This window comes from Nesoenas mayeri, assembly GCF_963082525.1.
Source record: "Nesoenas mayeri genome assembly, chromosome: 23".
Lineage (NCBI taxonomy): Eukaryota > Metazoa > Chordata > Aves > Columbiformes > Columbidae > Nesoenas > Nesoenas mayeri.
Genome location: NC_137574.1, coordinates 6,074,250 through 6,089,152, shown reverse-complemented (window position 1 = coordinate 6,089,152; position 14,903 = coordinate 6,074,250). Strand labels below are relative to the sequence as shown.

The window sequence follows — 14,903 nt, the reverse complement described above, 5'->3', positions numbered from 1 at the left end:
GAGCCAGCATCCTGCTCGCTGCAGCCATGGTGATGCGGTGGTGAAGGTGAGCCGGCAGGACAAAGGAGGAGGGCTGGGAGCAAGAAGACTGCGAGACAAAGCAGGCAGATCGCAGCGCTGTGCAGGAAGCTGGCTCCTGAGGCTGGACCGAGCGTGTAAGAGCTGAGCTGCTCTCCCTGCGGACCACCCGGCTTTTCTGCCAAAGCAGCCCCTGGAGACTGGCGATAGGTCCCCTCGTCCCCAGGGCTGGAAGCAGAGGGAGGTTTTCCTTTGTGAGCACTCATGACACTCTGCTGGTAGAGCAGCTGGGCTGCAGGCGTCCCCAGGATCCCCCAGGATTCCCCACCCTCCAAGCAAACCTGCCCGCAGATCCCACCTCCTTTGGCCATCGGAGCATGGAGGAGGTTCAATGCTTCTAGGGTGCGGCCAGACACGGATCAAAGCTCCCCGTTTGTCCTTTATAATAACATACATGTGCCAGCTGTTCCATTTCTTTGGGGTTTCTCTGTCTGTGCTGCTGGAGGGAGCGAGGTGGGACCTGGGGAAGAGCTGGGGAGACACTGGGAAGCGATGGGGGCTTTGGAGGAAGGTGCTGTGTGCTGCTGAGGTTAAACAGCTGTGCGATGGGGATGGTCCAGCCAACGTCAAGCGGTGCCACAGGCACTGGGACCTGTCTCTGGGCCTCAGAGCGCTCAGGGTGGGGACAGAGAAGCAGGGGTGGTGGGCTGTGCTGTCCATGGGGGGGCCCCAGGTCTTTCTGGTTCTCCTGGCCTGTCAGGAGGAGGCAGGAGAAATGCTGTGGTGTTTCACTGTCAACTTCACAGGTTCCCGTGCTCCCATTGGGAGAATCCTGTTGCCACTAGGGGTCCAAAGGACACAGGTGCTGAGCCACTGGTTGGGGTATGGGGGCATTATTTAGGCTTCCTGCGTGCCAGCAGCGAAATGACTGGTACTTGCTGCAGCGCTGCTGTCAGCACAGGGAAATGCAGGCCCAGCGGGTGCTCCTGGCCCACAGGCTGATTTGTACCAGCACCTTGTACCTGCAGCTCAGACCTGCACCATCTGCAAGAGCAGGGCTGGACCGCGCCCTGACTCCCACCCTCCCCGCAGGCAGGGTCTGCCTTCGCTCGCCCATCGGCACTGAGCCTGGCATGTCGCTTCATGGGCGCGTCTGAGCTTGCTGGTTGCGGTTGCCACTGCTGGGGAGGAAGCGATGGGGCCAGGCTGCCGGCAGCGGTTGGGCTGGTTCTGGAGTAACGGTGTCAGCCGGGAAGCTGCCGCCTGCCGCGATGGTGCTGAGCGGGGTGGCCCGGGAGCTCTCACTCCTTGCTGCTGGGGGAGGCTTCCTCAGAGGCTGGGGAAGGCAACAACTGCCGTTTCTTTCTGTAAGGTGACCTTCAAGTGGGTGGCTGCGACGCAGCCAGCTTGTACCCCCAACCATGAGCAGAGCCATCCATTTGAGGCTCGTACCTCCCCTTGAGCCTCAGCAGCACCCCTCCCTGCAGCACCCCAGCTTGCAGCACCCCATCTTGCAGCCAGGTGCAGTCGGCTCTTGCAGCTGCAGCTCACCGGGGTGCAGCGTGGGGAGCGAGACTTGCTGTGCTGGTTGCAGGGGGTGGAACCTAGCCCCGTTTTGCTGTGTCAGGAAGGGCTGATGGCGTATATTGACCCAGAGGCCATTAAAATCCTTGGCCAGGGGAGGTCTGAGAAGCCGGGCTGGCTGCAGAAACGCTGACCGAGGGCACTCTCAAACTGCCCAGTTCATTGGAGAGCAAGGGGCAGCCCTGTGCCGGAGCTGCCCGCGCCACCCGAGCGTGCCTGGCCGGCTGCAGAGACTCAGGAAACAGAGCTTGTGAAATTGGGGAAGGAAGTTGAGTCGGATTTCAAGTTTATTTAAACCCTGCAACCTCCAGCGCTCTGCTGCTCTCATAAACACTCTGCTGTGATGCTCTGCGCTCCACGCAGGCAGCGCGGTGCTGGCTGTCTTCTGCCCCGAGGAGCTGCTCCCACCTCCTCCTCGGGAAGAAAGGTGGGATGTGCCACAAGGGATGGGACAGATTCACGTGCCCGTCACCTTGTACCCTGGAGGACCTCGGTTCAGTCGGATCGTTCTGGCAAAGATGCCGGGATCAGGTGGGCTCGCAGCCCTGCCAGGGTCCTGGCATCTTCGCTGCCGTGCCGCCAGCCCTCCTCTGCCCACTGGGGTGGTTTCTGTGAATCTGACACCCCTGGGACCAGCAGGGGTCGGTCCCCAAGGAGGTGGAATTGTAGCCCTATCAAACCAGCTCTTCCCAGTGCAGTTTTGGATCTGGACAGAGGGGTGGTGTGAGCCCAGCTGGTGCCACACTGGAGCACATGGTGCCCAAGGGCTCTAGCACAGAGAGGGGTCGAGTGGTCCATCTTGGGGGCTGGGAGGGTCCCTGGCAAACGGCCCTGATCTCAGGAAGGAAATATCTCAGGAGGTTGCTGTAATCTGGGGGTGCTGGGCAGGCAGAACACTGGCGTGGGCACCCCCAGCTGCTTTCCCCATCCTTTGCTCCCGCCAAGGGCAGCTCAGCCCTGGCAGCTGAGGCCTCCATGTCCTGTGAGTGTTTTGCTGCTTTGCTGAACCCGTCTGGGCAAGCTGCTGCTCTTTGGTTTCACTTTGGGGCTTCCCAGCCCCATTGTGACAAAGGGATGTGCACGCTCTTGGCTCCCAGCGAGGAGGATTAAATTGGCCTCCCTGATCTGGAGAGAGATGTCGGGGGCTGTGGTTTGTGGGGGGGCCCCACGGGCTCTTGGAGGGAAGTGCTGAGCCCAGGTGTGTGGGCACGGGGGGGTTTCTGTGCCTGGCTTCAATCAGTCACACGCTTGCTGGCTGTTACAGCGGAAATGTTAGAAAGGGGATGGAGATGGTGCTGGCGTGAGGAGAGAGCGAGGCTGGACCCCACGGTCCCATGCAGACACACCATCACCTGCAGCACCGCTCTGAGCAAAGCAGCTTTAAGAGGCTTTCGGTGCCCGCACCCATCACCCATCAGCCAGGGATTTAAATATGTAATGCTGTGAAGTCTCAGGAACTTGGGAGGCTGGTGCTGTCTCTAAGCCGGAGGACAGAGCCAGCTGCAGCTTCCCTGCACCAGCAGTGAAACTGGGTCTAGGAGAAAATCGCAGGAGATGAAGCCGTAAACAAAGCTGCCGGGAACACGGCTCCCGGTCCCCGGAGAGGGAAGGGGATAGCCCCGCTGAGCCCACTGCTAATTGAGGAGCCAGCCCTGGCTGGTGCTTGTCCTGCTGTTCCTGCTTGGGGGGTTGGCTCCAGTGGTCCCACGAGGCTGTTTCCTGCCCCAGGCTGTCAAAACAGTCCCTGTCGCTGGTTAAACAGCCGGCAGGTTTGTGGTGTGGTGGATTGTGAGGGCAGCTGCCGCCGGCTCTGCTGCAGGAGGTGAACACACTGCATGGGGACTCCTCACTGGGCTGGGATGCTGGTGGGTTTCTGCTTCCTCCCTGCCCTCCAAGCACCGAGCAAAGGGCATTTCCTCAGCCCAGTGTTACAGGGCTGGGAGGCCCAACCTGGCTCCTGCCTGTCTTAGGGAGGGGGGGTCTCTTGAGCCATGTCACTGTGGTCTCTGCTTATCTATTATTTCATGCTGCCTGAAGAGGATGTTAGGGGAAAACAACCCTATTCCCTTCCCAGCTGTGGGACGAGGCTTGCTCCTGAGTGTTTCATAGCATCTCCCCTCCTGTTGGCCAAGGGCTTGGGATTTTGGTTTTTTGTGGGGGTGGAGATGCACCTCTTTGGTGCCACCCACTCTCCTGTCTTGCAGGCATGTTGTTCCAAATGTCCCCTGTGGGCTCTGGGGCTGCAGCATCTTCTGCCAAGGTTGTTTTCCCAGTGGCAATCAGACCGTGTCAGGGGGCTGGGAAAGCCTTATCTCCAGTATGGGTGCCCCTGTACTGAGATCAGAATGGGATGTGAGACCTTACGGGAGCACCTGGGAGAGGGAGAGACCGAGTGGCTGTGATTCACTGGCTTGGAAGGGAACAGGAGCCTCAGTATCAGGATGCAGAATTGGGAGGGGGAGCATGTTCATCTATCTCCATCGGACCTGTGGCATCTCTGTGCCCCCACAGGGTCAGGTCGATGGCCCGTCAGGCCCAGAGTCAGCAAATGATGGTTTTCTATCGCTCTCCAGTAAGTGCTGATGCTGCTGCTGAGCCAGTGGCTTCGTGGTCGGAGGGGAGCAGGGGGCCCTGCCGGGGTGTGTGTCGAGTTGCATGTGCTGCCACGCGTGTGTTTCCTTGTGCTGCCCATCCTGCCTGGGGTTTTGGGGCCCTGTGCTCCTTTGCGGGTGACTGTCCTGAGTCTGTCATTTGCAAACATCCCGGTGGTGTTTCCCAGCCTGTTCTCCTGGGCAGGTGCAGCATGGAGCTAATAGCATGGCCAGTTGCTTATGGGGATGCAGGAGGAGTTCAGGGACATCCCAAACTCAGTCCACTCCTGCTCCCATCCAGGCTGGGTGAAGCACAATTCTGTGCTTCCCGCAGGCACTGCTGGTCTCTGCTTGCTGCCTTGGGCTGGGTGTCCCCAGGTGCCGTGTCCCCGTGCAGGCAGCGCGTCCTGCGTCCCTGGCCCGCGGTGGGTCTCGGTGCAGAGCAGATGGTGCGGCTCAGTGCTGGTGTGCTCCTGCCAGACCTAATGAGCAGCACATGCCGGCTGCCAAGGCCTGATTTAAAGGTTTCCCTAAGCCTGGGAAAGCCTGGAGCAGGAGGATTATTGGGAGCTGGTGGGTTCTGGGTCCAAGGCAGCGGGGTTTGCTGACGGGGTTTTCTGGTGCTGTGGCGGGATGGGTACCCAGGGGGCAGGATACTGCTGGTGCTGGGCCAGCTGTACTGGCCATGGCACCCTCTGCCTTGGTGCTGTTTCATAGAATCATAGAATCATTTCGGTTAGAAGAGACCCTCAGGATCATCGAGTCCAACCATAACCTAACTCTAGCACTAAACCATGTCCCTAACAACCTCGTCTAAACACCTTTTAAACCCCTCCAGGGATGGTGACTCCACCACTGCCCTGGGCAGCCTGTTCCAATGCCTGACAACCCTTTCTGTGAATATTTTTTTTCCTAAAATCCAATGTAAACCCCGCCCGGTGCAACGTGAGACCATTTCTGCAGCGATCGCGTGGTGTGGGTGCCTCTGCAGACCCCAGTGCTGCCCCGTGTTGTGCTCGCTCTTCCTAGGAGGTCACTCCCTGTATCTCTTAATTGGAGCATTTGCTGACCAGACCTGGTTAGTCCCCAGGGAGCCTGATTGAATTTTCTCTGATTGCGGAGCTGCTTCTCTGCCGCGGTAATTAAATGCTTAACTTTGTCTTGATATGGGTCCAAAGCAACCTGTGTGCAAACAGCCAGCCCTTGGCAGCCAGCCCTCTCCTGAGACCCTGTGCTCAGGGGACAATGAGGACAGGGACATCCCTTCCCAGGCAAGGGGGCAGATCCCCCTGTTGGATCAGCCCATGCTGAGCTGAGGCCTGGGGAGCTGCTGGGGAGGGTGGGTAGGTCCATGCTTGCTGTGCTGGCCTGGAGATATGGGCAAACCTGGAGCACTTTGCTTTGATCTTAGCCTGATGATGCTGACAGCTCCCGGCTGCCTGGGGAGCTGCTTGGCCAGGTTGGGTGCTCCATACATCACCACACTGTGCCCCATGTGCCACCCACGGTCTGCAATGCCTGGGGTGTCCTTGAGCTGTAGGATGTCCTAGAGGAGCGCAGGATGATGCTCTGCATGGCTGCCCTGCACGGCTGGATGCAATGACAGGGCAGCAGCAAAGCATGGGGGGCAGGTTGGGGTAGAGGGGAGCAAAGTGTAGGGGCAGCAGAGGGAGTAGCAAGGGTGGCAGGTGAGCTATCTGACAGATGCTCCTGCAGCTCCGATGCTGGGGAGCCTGGAGTGAGCACAAGCAGGGAGAACACAGGTGATGCAGGGATGGGGCAATGGGGAGAGCAGGGATGGGTGCAGGGTAAACAAAGGTGGTGCAGGGATGGGAGCAAGGTGAATGTGGAGTCACGTGTGGAGGGGAGAGTGAGGTGAATGCAAGCAATGTGGGGAGTAGAGTGAATGCAGGTGGTGCAGGGAGTGGGGATGGGAGCAGGGTGAATGTGGGAAATGCGGGGAGCAGAGCCAGGCACTGCCTGGGCTTGCCCAGCCCGTCTGTCTGGGCAGGCACGTCTCGTCCCCAGCAGCTGGGCTGTGTGGCTGGTCGGGCTCTGCCAGCACACACGGGCAGCGGTGCCCACGGGCGGGCAGGGTGTAGCACCCCAAACTCACACCTGGGGCTGAAGCTGCCAGCATCACAGCGGGCAGCCTTGCCACTCTGGACATAGGGTGGACAAGAGCAAGTGGCTATGAGCCTCCAGGGCCTGGCACCGAGAGGGAAAATGCTGTGGAGCTTTTCCACCTGCAGCTCCCCTGCTGTCTGGCTCGGCTCTCTGGGAAACAAGCCCTGCCTGGCTGGGCAGCCGCCCCGGCTTCGGCCTTTGGAGCAGAAAGGAATGGCTCCTTGCAGGGCTCTGCAGGTAGCCACCCTCCCTCCCTGAGCAGCATCAGAAAAACGGGAGCTCCCTGCTGCAGCTGGGGCAGGCTCTCCCGTCACACTTGGGGTTGCACAGCGGTGGGCTGGGAGGGGGGAAACTGAGGCCGTCAGGGGGAAAACTGAGGCCATCAGCTGGGAAGGTGGGGGAACATGAGGACATGAACCCAATGGTTTGTGTCAGCTGAATTGTGCCTTCTTGTGCAAAGAAACAGCCTCCCTGTGGTGCACAGGTTGTGCTGGTGGATGCAGCCCTGATGCTGGTTACGCTGGCTGTGCCTGCTGTGGTGAACCCCATCCCCTCCGCTGGGTGCAGAGCTTGGGACGCCGGGATGGACAAGTGTCTCCCCAAGGTGGAGGGACCCCCAAGCCAACCCTGCCCGTGGGAGTTGGCTGCTCTGCAGTGCCCGTGCAGCCCTTGGCTCCCAACCTTGCTTGGCTCCCCCACCCTGGCCAAACGCTGGCATAGGACAGCGGTGCTGAACAACTCGGGCTTTGTGCTTGCTGCCGAGCACACCCGGCTGGGCGCCGAAGCTCCCTGCCCCTCGGGGTGTGGGACCTGCTCCCCCCTTCCTCCCAGATGCTCGGTCTCTCTGGCAGCCCAGCCGTGGAGACAGCGCTTTCAGAGCCTGCCAGCCCGGCAGGAAAGGGAAGGATGGCCATGGAGAGGCTCCCAGCCGAGGTTCCCTTTGTCTCCCCGTGCTGCTGGAGGCTCTCCCTGGCACACATGCTGCTGGTGCCACTGGGTTTGGACGCTGATGCTGGCGCAGGCAGGGTCCTGCCGTGCCACCCGTCATCGCCCCAGCGGGAGCTGCTGGCTGGGGAAGGACTGGTCATCCCCCCTGGGCCTCTGTCTGTCTGTGCGTCCATCTGCCTCCCAACCCTGCGTGTTGGGTGCCCGAGGCTGGGAGGTGGCCACGTTTGCTTGGCAGGGGCACTTGGCTGGAACTGTGCAGCTCTGTCCTGGGTACTCTGTCCCTTGTCACCAGCCCTTTGCAGCGAGCTGAGTGGGGGCAGGTGGATGTGGTGGCCGGGCTTGTGGTGCCCATGTGGTCCTGCCGGCTCCCTCCTCCCTGGACATCTCGAGGTGGGGCCCAAAATGCCATATGGCAAATTAATGTGCGTGCACCGCTCCGGTGCTGCTGCTCATCCTCTATTCCAAACCCATGTGCACGTAGTTAATCACCTGGGGAGACTGGGGGGAAAACCCTGTTCTCATTTTTCTTGAGAAAAATTTCTAAGAATACCATGGTTCCAGTTTGTTCCTCTGCCTGTTCCACAGGGACACTGTCGCTGTGGGGGGAGGGGGAAGCACATTATATTGGTCAAAAAGTAATTAAAGCTGGGGTTAATTTTCCTAGAGGAGGGTGTGACCCTGGGAAGGCGACCAGAGCAAGTCTAGGGCTGAGCACATCAGAAGCTGCTTTCGATTGTGGCTACTGAGCTAAATATACCCGTGGACACATGTAGCTGTTCCCACACGTCTGCTGCCCAGGCTCCCGGCTCCCTCCCGCCCTGCTGGGGACACCCTGTCCCCCTAGACACGGTGGCTTTTGGCCCTCCTGGGCCTTGCGAGGAGCGGTGGCTCATGCAGAGCCCCAACCCGCAAAACGGCTGCTGTGGTCTCTATGCCGGCTTGCCAGCGATGCGGCTTCGGAGGAATTAATAGCTGTATTTATGAAGCACCCAGGGAGAGGAGATGTGCAGTCATTAGCTCTAATGAGAGCTGTTTGCCGTGGCGCTTGGCTCCATGCTCCCCCTTTCTCCATGAGTCCCTCGGGACCAGCCCGCTTCCCGCAGCCAGAACATCCACCAAAGGCCAGAGCTGCTGCAGCTCTAACGTGCGCCCATGCCTGCACTGAAGCAGAGCTGTGCCTGCACAGGTCTTGCTGTTCTATACCCAAATTTCCCGGGGAAGGGTTGAGCTTGGTGGGTGGGGATGTGGTGGGTCTATTGTGTGTGCTTCCAGGAGCCCAGCACGGCCTTGCCTGTCCCCGTCCCATCCGCCGAGTCCACAGCTGGAGACAGCCACCGGGCTGGGTGGGTGAGACAGTTGTTTTGGTTCTGGGACTGTCTCGTCATGCTTTTGCATTTTGCATTTCAAGCCTTTGTAACTGCAGTTTGATCTCGCTGCCTCTCAAGCGAGCGTGGCTGGCTGCAGCGTATCCTGGCTGCCTGCCTGCACACTGGCAGTCCCTGTCAGGGCTGCTTTGATGTATTGATCAGTGCCTACGTGCAGCCCAGAGCTGGCTGGGGACATCAGGGTGAATGAGCCAGCACAGGCGTGGGGAGGCTGGCTGGCCTCATATGGGCCGTGCTGGGCTGGATTCAGCTGGTGGTGCAAGGGCAGTTTTAAGGGCAGGCGGTGTGTCGTTACTGGGCCAGCCTGTGCCCTGGTACCCAGCCTGTGCCCTGGTACCCAGCCTGTGCCATGGTACCCAGCCCTGCCTGTCACCCTGGCTGTAGAGGTCGCTGGTGGCATTGCTGGGATGCACCACCCTCCTATTTCAGCCACAAACAGATCAAGGTTGTCACTGAGTGCAGGAGCTGCAGCATCCCCTGTGCTGTTTGTTCCACACTGCAGGCAGAGGTGCCGTGGTTCCATCATGGGCCACGCTCGCATCCTCAGGGCCAGGCTTGTGTCCCCCAGGACGGGATGAGCCTCGAGGCTGCCCTCAGCCTGCTTCTCTTCCTGCAGGATCCGGCCCCAACTGTCCAAAGAGAAAATAGAAGGATGTCACATCTGCACCTCGGTGACACCTGGCGAGCCCCAGGTGCTGCTGGGGAAGGACAAGGCCTTCACCTATGACTTTGTCTTCGACCTGGACACATGGCAGGAGCAGATCTACACGACATGCGTGGGCAAACTCATCGAAGGCTGCTTCGAGGGCTACAATGCCACCGTGCTGGCGTATGGCCAGGTGCGTGCTCTGCCAGCTCCTTGGGCTCTGTCATGGGCGTTGGGCTCTCCTGCAGCGCTGGGCTCTGGAGATGCTGAGATGGTACCTGCAGACATTCGGGAAGGCAGGAGGTGTATGAACCTTGTGGAGGTGACAGACTTGTCTCTAGGCTGGGTGGGAGCTGGGGCAGGTGGTGTCCTTGGGTGGGAGGAGGGGGAGGCAGGGCTGGGAGCATTTGGGGAGCCTGGGGTGGCAGGGGGAGGTGTGGGGTGCAGTGCTCTGAGCCTGGAGGGCCCAGCCAGTTACCCCCTCGCTGCCTCTGCAGACTGGTGCGGGCAAGACATACACCATGGGCACCGGCTTCGACATGAACATCTCCGAGGATGAGCAGGGCATCATCCCACGAGCCATCGGCCACCTCTTCAGCGGCATCGAGGAGCGCAAGCGGGCGGCGCAGAATCAGGGCGTGCCAGTGCCCGAGTTCAAAGTCAGCGCCCAGTTCCTGGAGGTGGGTGACAGTGGGTCTGCCCTGTCCTGCCCTTTGCTCAGTTCTCATGTCCTGGTCTCCTCAAGTCCCCCATGTCCTGGCTGTTCCCTGGCTGAGCTGGACCCCAGAGCAGGTGTGCGTAGGCAGGGATGTGTGCCCAGGCAGAGGAGACTCAAAGCACCTGAATGTTGTTGACCTCATGATGGCCATGAACTGGGGTGGCACTTACGTGGCTGCAGGGAGCCCCCGCCATGGGGAAGGGACTTGTGCCTTGGTCCCCTGGGAGCTCAGGGGGCTCTGGGCTCATTTACTCCTGTTTGAGGTTTGGGATGGTGGCTTATTGCTCCCCTGGGTCTGGACCAGCATTTCCCAGTGAAACAAGGAGAGAAAAAAGTGCCATTCTTTTGGAGATCTGAGGAAGGGCTGCATTATTTCCCATGTCCTTTGCTGCATCTTTGACCTTGAGAATGCTTCATTGCATCCTCTCCCGCCCCTGCTTTGGCCTCTTCATTTCAAAAGCCTCTTCTATTAACTGCTTCTTTCCCTGGAGAAGTTTGTCTCAGAAAGCCCATGGACCTTGTGTATCTGCAGCAGTTTCCCTGGGGGCTGGTCCTGGGGTGAAAGTGCAAAGAAGTTCAATATGGGAACTGGTTTAAGGCCCTGGTGAGAAAACAGAGGGTGGCGCTGAGCAAAGCTGAGTTCCTGAACATACTTCACCTGGCTGGTGTTCTGATCTGGAGTACAACGCAGAGGAGACAGGCAGAGAGAGGACACCCGTGCCGTCATCTTGCCTCCATGTGGCTTTGGTGGCCATGTCCTGTGCCAGCCTGGGCATGTGGCCTCTTTGGGTGCTGGTTACCAACCCTGCTGTCCTGGTGGTGGTAAAGGATTTGGCCCTGCTGATCCCTGTCCTGTGACTGTGCTCCTGGGCACAGGCTGTCAGAGTGGGGTTTAAACCCTTGGGCTGCCTGTTTGCACCTGGGGCAGCCAGGGATGGATTAGCCTGATCCGCTCTGCTGGCCAGGAGCCTATGGTCCTTGGGTGACCCTACTCTCTGCTCTGGGACTTGGGTGTGACAGGGTGATGTGTGGCATTTAGTGGTGGTGGCAGGGGGGACAGACAGACAGGGGTGTCACTGCCTCAGGGTGAGAGAGGATGCTGCAGGGACAAGATATCCATGAGAGCATCCTTGGTCAGCTCTGGGTCCTCAGGGTTTTCCCTGCTTGTCCAGCACTCCCTGGTCCCCCTTGTCCCCTTTCTCCCTGGCAGAGGTGACCTCGAGGAGCTGGGGTGGGAGAGGGGCTGCACTGGCTCCTGCAGCTGGGGCTCCCCGGGTGAGCAGGGCTGACTGGGGGCATGCATAGCTCCTGAGTGTTCACTCAGGTTCTGGGGACAGGGTTCTGAAAGTGTCCTGGTTCCCACACAGCTCCTAGTGTGACAAGACAGGGTAGGGAACTGGAACCAGCCCAGGCTGCAGCTGGGAGCTTTGCGAGGCAGACAGGCACATGTGTGCACCCCCGCGCACACGCACCGTGGGCGTCGTGTCCCAGCAGGGTACCCCCGCATGCAGGTCGGAGCTGTGTGTCATCTCTTATCTCCACACACATGCATGTGTGTCCTCTTCTACACTTGCACGCACACCAGCTGTCCTGGTCAGCCTTGCCTAAGCACACACATGTGCACATATGTGTGAACACATGCGCGTCCCCAGCTGTGCGGCCTGTCCTGGCTCTCAGGGCTGCAGCAGCAGGAGGGCAGCTCCTGTTGGTTCCGCTGTGCTGGGCTCTGGCAGCCTCCTGCTTACTGCTACTCACCCCGCACCCGCTTCCACCCCGCTTAGCTCTACAATGAGGAGATTCTGGACCTGTTTGACAGTGCCCGTGACCCTGACGCACGCCACCGCAAATCCAACATCAAAATCCATGAGGATGCCAGTGGGAGCATCTACACCACAGGCGTCACGTCGCGCCTCATTAGCTCGCAGGACGAGGTGGGTGCAGAATGGGGCAGGCGTGGAAGAGGGATGGCAGTGGGGTGCCCACCAGCTGGGGATGTGCTATGTGGGTACAGCCAGGTGAGTAGGGGGTGTCACTGGGATAGGACAGAGCAGCCCCGGGATGATGCAGGGAGAGGTCGGTGTGCCTGCCAGACTGCGTCAGGCTGCTGTCCTCCCTCCCTGAAAGGTGCTTCAAGGTTCCATTCTTCCCTGCCTCATGTCGTTGTAGCTGATCCAGTGCCTAAAACAGGGCGCTCTGTCCCGCACCACCGCCAGCACCCAGATGAACGTGCAGAGCTCCCGGTCCCATGCCATCTTCACCATTCACCTGTGCCAGATGAGAGTGTGCACGCGCCCGGAGCTGGTGAGATGTGCTCCTGCCTCGCGGCTGGGCTGTTCCTGAATCTGACACCCAGGCGGTGTGTCAGGGGGTCCCTTGGAAATGAGAGAGGGTTTGAAGTCTTGCAAAGAGAGGCAGGGCTTTGCCTTTCATCTTTGCAGCCATAGCCAGCATTAGCATTTAATGGGAGCTGAGGTCTGCCCTGGAGCAGCCCCATCCAAGGCAGGGATAGTCTGGCCCAAGGAATGTCCCCAAGCAAGCTGCTGTTGGGATTCTCTCCTCCATCCTTGTGGGGCTGGATGCGGAGGGTGAACACTCAGGCTTTTGCAGAGGTCTGTGTGGCCAAGGGAGCTCCTGCCTGCTCTAGGGCTGTGGTGGTGACCTTCTCCATGTGTGCCTGGCCACAGGTGAATGGGGAGGTGACCAGCCTCCTGGATGGAGCCCAGCCCACCACTGAGTACGAGACCCTCACGGCCAAGTTCCACTTCGTAGACCTGGCTGGCTCAGAAAGGCTGAAGCGAACAGGTGCTACCGGCGAGAGAGCAAAGGAAGGCATCTCCATCAACTGTGGTCTGGTACGGCCCCAGACACCAGTGTGCAAGGGCAGGGGGAGGCAGGGCCTGACGGGGGGAGCCTGGGAGGCTTTTGGGTCCTGCTTGGAGCTGCTCTGGGCTCTTGGGGTTGCTGCTGTCTCTGCTGGGCTTTATGCTGCCTGGCCCTGTAGGCAGGAATGCGCATAGTCCAAAACACCAGTGCTGAGGGCACAGCTCTGACTATGGGGAGGAGATACAGCTGGGCACAAGGTGCAAGTACCCAAAAGGTTGAGGTCTGCTAACTTGAGCATATAAAAATCTCCAGGGCTTGATGCTGCTTCTCACTGCATGTAGAAGAAAGGCACAGCCCAGGGAAGGGGGGATGAGTGCTGAGACTGGCAAGGGAAGCCCCACGCCTCCACCTCCGGCACCCCAAACCTGTGCTGCAGCACACGCCCCAGGCCTGTCGTGCTGGCTACGTGACAGCTGTATTCTCAGCAGGGGCTGAATTTGGGGTGTGCTTTCCTTTATGTTGGTAGCTGGCCTTGGGGAATGTCATTAGTGCCCTCGGAGACCAGAGCAAGAAAGTTGTGCATGTGCCCTACCGCGACTCCAAGCTCACCCGCCTGCTGCAGGATTCCCTCGGGGGCAACAGGTAAGGGGGTCCCAGACAGGGCTGAGCCCTGAGACCAGACTGCAAACAAGGCCGAGGGTCTAGGGAGCCCTGCAGGAACTATTTCAAGACTCAAATACCATGTGGGTTGCCCAGGGGGGAGATGATGCCTCCTGACAGGCAGTGCATGATTTTGCACTTGGGCTCCTTATAAGTCCCAGGCACAATTAGCCAGCTTTGGCAGTATTAGCTGGTGCAAACACTTCAGAGCCCTTGCGGATCTGGGACTTGGCAGGTGGTGTTGCCAAGCATGGGATGGATTGAATTCCCTGCCAGCTTTGGGGGTATTTCTCATTCTTCCCCAGCACTCTTCGGAGATGTGACCTGCCTGGTGGAGGCTGGCTTTGCCCAGTGCAGTGCGACGTGTTACTCATGGGGTCTTGATGGCGCTCTGGCTCTGGGAGGGACTGAACCCAGTTTTTACCTTGGTTATAGAACACAGAAGGGTCTAGGAGGGGTGTCTGGGGGCACACAGCCTGTGCCGGGTCCCAGGTTTCCAGGTGCTGAGTTGGCGCGGGGTGGGGGGAAACTGTCCTTTCATGCTGATTTTCACCTTTCCAAGCCAAACTATCATGATTGCCTGTGTGAGCCCATCTGACCGGGACTTCATGGAGACCCTGAACACTCTCAAGTATGCCAATCGGGCTCGCAACATCAAGAACAAGGTGGTGGTGAACCAGGACAAGACAAGTCAGCAGATCAGTGCCCTGCGGGCCGAGATCGCCCGCCTGCAGATGGAGCTGATGGAGTACAAGGCAGTGAGTGGCCAGCCAAGGAGGGATGGAGGCAGGAGCAGAAAACCTCCTCCTTGTGTTTGAATTGGGGTGGTTTTTGTGGGAAAGACCCTCCTGCCTACCATGCCCCGCCCCTATTGATGGGGGTAATTGCTGGGAGAGGTCAGGAAGCTTAAGAGATGGAGGCTCAGCTCCTGCCCTGCCACAGGCAGAACCTTGGGCAAGTCTCTTGGGGATACCAAGGCAGGGAGAAGCCTTGAGGCATCTCTCACCCTCTGCCTGTTGAGCATTCCTGGTCCTTAGGTTTGTCCCTGCCCTGCTCTAGTGGCTGGGGCTGCCCCCAGGGATGCAGTGGTGTGTCCCCATGTCCCAGCTCGCCCTGCACTCAAGGACTCCCCTCCTGTCCCCACAGGGCAAGCGAGTCATCGGGGAGGATGGCTCGGAGGGCTACAGTGACCTTTTCCGCGAGAACGCCATGTTGCAGAAGGAGAACAGCGCTCTGCGCATGCGGGTGAAGGCCATGCAGGAGGCCATCGACGCGATCAACAGCAGGGTCACCCACCTCATGAGTCAGGAGGCCAATCTGATGCTGGCCAAAGCAGGTGAGGTTGGACTAGTGCATGGCATGGTGGATTAGCCAGGATGGGAGCTGTGGGACAGCCCGCGTCC

General features: G+C 59.5%; 1 protein-coding gene across 2 annotated transcripts in view; it reads left to right on the top strand.

Moving 5' to 3' along the window:
• Positions 1-14,903, top strand: part of KIF21B (kinesin family member 21B) — a gene marked incomplete at its 5' end in the record, with an annotated part of 34,304 nt that overhangs the window by 1,991 nt on the left and 17,410 nt on the right. For both annotated transcript variants that reach the window (XM_080358140.1, XM_080358139.1), the window contains 8 exons: positions 9,270-9,492; positions 9,797-9,979; positions 11,799-11,948; positions 12,184-12,318; positions 12,702-12,869; positions 13,367-13,482; positions 14,063-14,258; positions 14,647-14,836. In XM_080358140.1, coding sequence (XP_080214266.1) covers positions 9,270-9,492; positions 9,797-9,979; positions 11,799-11,948; positions 12,184-12,318; positions 12,702-12,869; positions 13,367-13,482; positions 14,063-14,258; positions 14,647-14,836 — 1,361 coding nt within the window. The remainder of the gene's footprint in view (positions 1-9,269; positions 9,493-9,796; positions 9,980-11,798; positions 11,949-12,183; positions 12,319-12,701; positions 12,870-13,366; positions 13,483-14,062; positions 14,259-14,646; positions 14,837-14,903) is intronic.